Source organism: Lynx rufus, unplaced genomic scaffold, assembly GCF_022079265.1.
Source record: "Lynx rufus isolate CCGP_SWC_20201006 ecotype Redwood Valley unplaced genomic scaffold, mLynRuf1.p SCAF_5, whole genome shotgun sequence".
In the NCBI taxonomy this organism is placed as follows: Eukaryota; Metazoa; Chordata; class Mammalia; order Carnivora; family Felidae; genus Lynx; species Lynx rufus.
In genome coordinates, this window is record NW_025814867.1 from 53,770,839 (window position 1) to 53,776,838 (window position 6,000).

Sequence of the window (6,000 nt, forward strand, 5' to 3'; positions counted from 1 at the left end):
GCCCTCCAGCCTCTGGAATGTGTGATTCTAGAAAATCCTGTGGACTTACAGATTAAAAACCACCTAAGAGACATGCCAACCAAATGCATTCAAACAAACAAACTGTAAAACATTTAAGACCAACGGAGGAATTTGTACACTGATGGAATGTTTTATTAAAGGTGCGCTTGTTTGTTACATATGCTGAAGGTATTGTGGTTATGCTAACTAAAAAAGAAAAAAAGAACTCTGTTTAGAGATACACACTGAAACATTTACAGATGAAATAATATGCTGTCTGAAATTTGTTTTCAACTAATCTGGTAGGAGAAGGGGAGGTCGAAGAGTCAAGATTGGCCATGAGTTGGTGATTTGGGGAGCTGGTTGGATGCATGGGACATGAAGATTCATTAAATCAGTCTCTTTGTATCAGTTCGAAAATTTCCATGGTAAAAAGTTAAAACCATCCTATGGGGAAAAATTTTTCCATGCACTACGTGGGCCCTCTACTGAGAGCTAGTATAAAAAGCTATCCTAGTGGAATTTTTTTTTAAGTATAAAAAAAAAAAAGCTTCCCTAGCAACATACTGAAAAAGATATGGACATATTCAGAGTTAAGCTAATATGTTCAGTGTTGTTTTAAAATCAAGAGAAAGGGTTTAACATTCTAATTAGGAAAGCATAGATTCACAGGTTTTTTTAAAAATTCTACTACATTGTAATTTCAGTTGAGACTAAATTACTAGGACTATTATTCTTTCAAGGATGTGAAAGGCCTTCTGATATTTTACCACTGAAATATCTTCCTTAGACTTCTAAATACTAAAATTGTCATCTAGCTCTTTTCAGTAGTAGATGAATTTAGACCTCTTTATATAATTTTTTTTTCTCCCTTTTTTTAAACTGGAAACTAGTCTGAACTAAAGGCAGATCAATGCATCGTTTGAAGTCAGGATCTCTAAAAGCATTTCCAAGGAGGACCTGGCTGAATACTGAATACCTCCTTCCTTCCTTTTGTTTCTGGGCCCAGAGCTTTGCTGCTAAATGAATGTTATCTCCCATGCGTCTGGACCTAAAAGCTTCGATCTAAGGGGGAAAACAATAAGACAGCCCCTTCTGCTTGTTCATATTTTTCAGAAGCAGAAGCCAGATTAACCCGGTACACGGATTTCAGGAGGATTAGAAATGTATCTGTTCATCTGTGTTTTATTCCCAGTATAAATCCTAAGGAATATTTTCCTTGGTCCTCATCCAGAGATTTCAAGTTATTTCTTCGGGTCTTAACAAATCTAGCTTTCCAGTATCTGTAGCTGTGACTTAGATATGACTTAGAACAGCCTGCACAGAGGGGTGTTCCTTCTGCGGGCCGTAGGAAGCCTTGGAGCATGCGTGGGTCACCTTCTCTAGCTGCGCGTCTGATGTAGCACTTTGGGTGCGGTGGGTCCCTCCAACTCTCGGGTGGTGGGAGTGTCCTCAGGATGGAAGGTGGAAAACTTAACATGCCCCAGACATTTGTGTTCACGTTTCTTCAAAGGAAAATCCTGCTTTTTCCAGCAAGCTATTTTCCTAGCAGCTAACGATTTCTTTTCCCACTTTAACGTGAACGTAAATGGAAATACTTCATACTTCACTGCTTTTCTTCCAACACTTCTATAATTATGCGAGCTAGTGATGTCTGCAGACTGATGACTTCTCCTGGGCTTATGAAAAGCTAACATAAGAATTCTAAATTTTAGCAAAAGTAACTTGTATAATGGTCTGTAGAGCTGCACATACAGACTTTGATGCAGTTTTATCCGTTTTTAAATGCTCTTTCCTTTGCTCTAGGCTTGAATGAGGAGTTGGTCCAGCTGCTGCTCATCCGAGATGAGCTGCACACGGAGCAAGACGCCATGCTGGTGGACATCGAAGACTTGACCAGGTCAGTGACGCCTCCCCCTTCCCAAAGAAGGAAAGAAGCCCAGGATGGCCTAATGTTGAAGAATTGGGGCGAGAGCGAGCCCCAGAGAACCTCTTCCCCTTACTTCCATGAGTAACTCACCTAATCTCTGCCGATGTCAGCTGCTTAGCTGAGGGGAAGTGGCCAAAACTCCTTCCCAAATGCATTGCTTTTTCACCCTCCCTTTGTGATGGGTTGTCAGTGCAGTAGAACTTCCTACACCGCCTCCCCCAAATCAGGTCGGCATTTCTGGCCCAGGAGGACTTTTTCCTGAAGGACTGTCCCCTTGGGGAGTTAGCCCTGAGCTGTTCCTTGCTGGCAGGTGATAGGTGCCACAGAGCGGCATTTGCTGTTATGTGACCCAGCTCTTGATCACATCTGCCATGTCCAGAAGGCAAGAACACTGGCACCTTTCCACAGCACCAGGGCCACCAGATTGCTCTCACCATGGGGAAACCCCAGCACTTGAGTTTCTAGCTGGGCCTGGCTCCAAGCACCTCTCTATAAAGAGGTAAAGAATGTTTCCTCTCCTGGGGGATACGGAAACTAGGCTAATGCCAGTCCAGATCTTGCATTTCTTAATAGTTTTCTTTGTAGAAAAGCCTATCACCATAAGTATATAAAGTACATGAAATACTGTATTTCCTACGATCTCATGTTTGCCTTGGTGCCTTTCCTGAGACAGTATGTATGAAGTCTTTAAACCAAGAGGTAATAATTACTCTTAATCCCAGAAATGGTATTCAGAGAGTAGAAGGCTCCCCAGGGAGAAGAAGAACACTGCTTGTCTCAATAACATAAGGAATTAACCACATGATCCAGAACCATCCAAGAGAAGCTTGAAAACATATGTAGTGAAAATGTGCTTAGCACCTACCACAGGACCTCTTCTCAATGTGTAGCATGGAGTAAAATATTTTTCTATATTTGGTGTTTTAAAATAGTTTTGGAAAATAGAAACCAAAAAATTTTTTTAAAAAGCAAAAAGAAAAAATAGTTTTGGTAGCAAAATAAATGCTAAAGAACTATGTTTAGGCTTTTCTTTCTTTCTTTCTTTCTTTCTTTCTTTCTTTCTTTTTTTTAAAGACCTATGGGCAGTACTCTGTTGTATGCTTTGGATATTCTATTGCCTCGCCCCTCCCCCAAAAAAACTAAAAAGCTGAAGGCCTCATACTCCTCAGCGTATTTACTTGTATCTGAACTATCACAACAACACTCACATAATATTATTGCCACCTACAGAGGTATTCAGGCACTGCTCCAACAACTGTAAGACAAATCCCTTTTTGTTAGCCTAAGAAATTTGTAAATAGGTATGAAGATTATGGGAAATCATTCATGAAATATAAGATCAAAACCTAAATCTTCAAAAAAAAATATGTACATTCTTTTGTAAATTCTGTGACTTGCCTGTGACAGCAGAGACCTTTCCTCTACTCCCCAAAGCATGTTGCTTTCCTCATTGCAGGGAAGACACTGAGAGACTCTGCCTTTCTCTCAAATGTTAAGCTAGTACTTAGGTTTACAGTGTATTTTTTAAATACCTTTCAGATGGTGTGACCATGGGAAACAGGGCAGGCAGAACCAAGGGGTGAAAAGGAGAGGAGTTACTAATTTAAAGGCGTTAGAGGAACCCTTTAAAGTGGAGCAGGTGGGGAGAAGTTCCTATGTCCGTTCATGGCTACACAATATAACTTTGCTTGTGAGGGGATCTGACGATACTTAAACGTACCTAAAGGTAGCAATGTCAGAGTTTTGCAGCCTGATCCCAGAAGGCCGAGAGCATCGGCTGGGAAGTTCTAATCACCTGTTCCCTTTACCTGTCCAGTAGATAATGAGACGTTCTTCCATTCCCGGTGTCAGTTTAGATCAGTGGTTCTCAATTTCAGCTGCACATTGGAATCACCTGGGGAGCTTTATAAACCATTGGTGCCTGGGTCCCACCTCTAGAGATTCTCATTTAATGATTCTGTGGGGTGGCCTGGGCATTAGGACTTTTCAAAGCTCTCCAGCTTTTCTGAAGCTATTTCCTGTTCTTTCCTTCTCTCTCAGAAAAACACACATGTGCATGCACAGATACACACAGATACATATTTTAAAACTGCTGTAGGAACTATAATTTTTTTAAAAATTTATTTTAGAGAGCGTGCACAAGTGGGGTAAAGGGGAAGAGAGGGAGAGAGAGAGAGAGAGAGAGAGAGAGAGAGAGAGAGAGAGAAAATCCCAAGCAGACTTCACACTCAGACAGGGCCCAATGCGGGGCTTGATCCCACGACCCTGGGATCGTGACCTGAGCTGAAAACAAGAGTCAGACACTCGACCGACTGAGCCACCCAGGTGCCCCTAGAAACTATAATTTAATTAGCCACAGTGGAATCTTAGCTCAGTGGGCATCAAAATATTTCTGAGCTGAATTTAAATGAGACCCATAAGCCACTTGATAAAAATGATCAAGGCTGTTTTATACACATAAACAGGGCCATGAGATGGTCTGCTACAGGGCATTGTGTTTTAGGAATAAAGGGCTGATATCTTTTCCCCAAGTTACTTTATTGTTAAATGAATATCACCAATTATTTGCGGGCTGTTGAATATGGCAAGGACACTGTTGTCACTTCCCTATTTCTGAAAGTATTTGTGGTTTGTCCCTATACCATAGATCGGAGACATTCTGCACAAAACCAGTGAGTTAAACTTGACGTCATTGACTACCCAAGTCTAGGCAGCACACAAAAACTGCCCCTGAGCCTTTGATTACAGCTGGAAACCACAGCGTTAGAGACTTTCTCTTGCCAAATTTATAAATTCCTAGAATTGTCCTTCAAAACATTTGTCTTTTGCAGACGTCAAACCCTACCCCTCTCTGGGAAAACGTTTAATTAGTAGCCATTCAAGTGATGTAAGCAGCTTGGCCGTTTTTCCCCCTCTGTCTCCACTGGCCAGCTGCTGGGTTGGCTGAATTTGGGGCTTATAGGCAATAATAGGGCTTGATGAATAAGAAGACTCACCCACCCTACTTTTACCCTCACTGCCATGATCATGCCCTTTGGATTAATTGGGGGGGAGGGTGGCAGGGAGGGAAGTATGCAAACATGGAAAATCTTGGGATCTGCAAAGACCTACAGTTTGTTAGGAAGACATTAGCTTTTGTAAGAGTGGAACTGGATCATTGGCTTCAGATTTCTGTCAGTAGCCTTTTTAATGCTTATATTTGTGTCTGTGTGCATGTGTTCAAATAAAGTAGTCATGTAGTTACCTTCTACCATGACACCTTTTTTTGACTTTTGGCTTAGAATTATTTTCTCTCTGCTATCTTCTGCTTTGCTATCCGTTGCTTTTTTGTCTCTCTCCACTGGAATATATGTTCCACAAAAACAAAGACCTCATTGTCTATTCACCAAATCCACAGCACCAGGAACAGTGCCTGGCACATAGAAACATATCAAACATTTGTTGGATGAATTTCCCCAGATACTTAACTCTTTTTTTTTTTTTTAACACAGTGCTTTTTCTTCTCAAAAGTAGTGACATCTACCATTCTCAGGGTAATCTAGTAACTTATTAAATAAAAAGATTCTTACTTAGAATATAAAAATTAAAGAGGACAAATCCATTTGAATTAAGCTCTGTTTCTTAATTGTCTTGATTTCATTACGAGTAACTCCGAACCTCAGTTTGCGGGATTGTTTTCGCTACAGATCAGAAAGCAGTTTGGATCTCTCTTCTTAGCACTAAACAATTGTATGATTAATTTTACAGACATGCCGAAAGTCAGCAGAAGCACATGGCAGAGAAAATGCCCGCAAAGTGAAAGAAGCCATCCAACCAGAGGACAAGCTAGAATTTATTTTGCTTCTGTGGTTGTAAAAATGCTGTTACTAAAGGTGGCGCAGAAACAAACAAAATATCAGTGTTAGTCATTGATAATGTCTGAAGCTTAATGTCCAGTGATTGGCCTTTGCTTCTTAATTTATTTTAATTTTTTTACTGTGCCACTAAATATCAGGCATTTTAATAAAATATTGTTACAGAAAATGTACAGTACTGACACCATCACTAGTCATGGTTAATCAAAGAGGGTA

At 40.5% G+C, this 6,000-nt stretch overlaps 1 protein-coding gene across 7 annotated transcripts in view; it reads left to right on the forward strand.

The window, feature by feature from the left end:
• SCHIP1 (schwannomin interacting protein 1) overlaps positions 1–5,729 on the forward strand; it is a 121,344-nt gene extending 115,615 nt beyond the window's left edge. For all 7 annotated transcript variants that reach the window (XM_047099510.1, XM_047099513.1, XM_047099508.1 and 4 more), the window contains 2 exons: positions 1,807–1,900; positions 5,678–5,729. In XM_047099510.1, coding sequence (XP_046955466.1) covers positions 1,807–1,900; positions 5,678–5,729 — 146 coding nt within the window. The remainder of the gene's footprint in view (positions 1–1,806; positions 1,901–5,677) is intronic.
• The last annotated feature ends 271 nt before the right edge of the window (positions 5,730–6,000 follow it).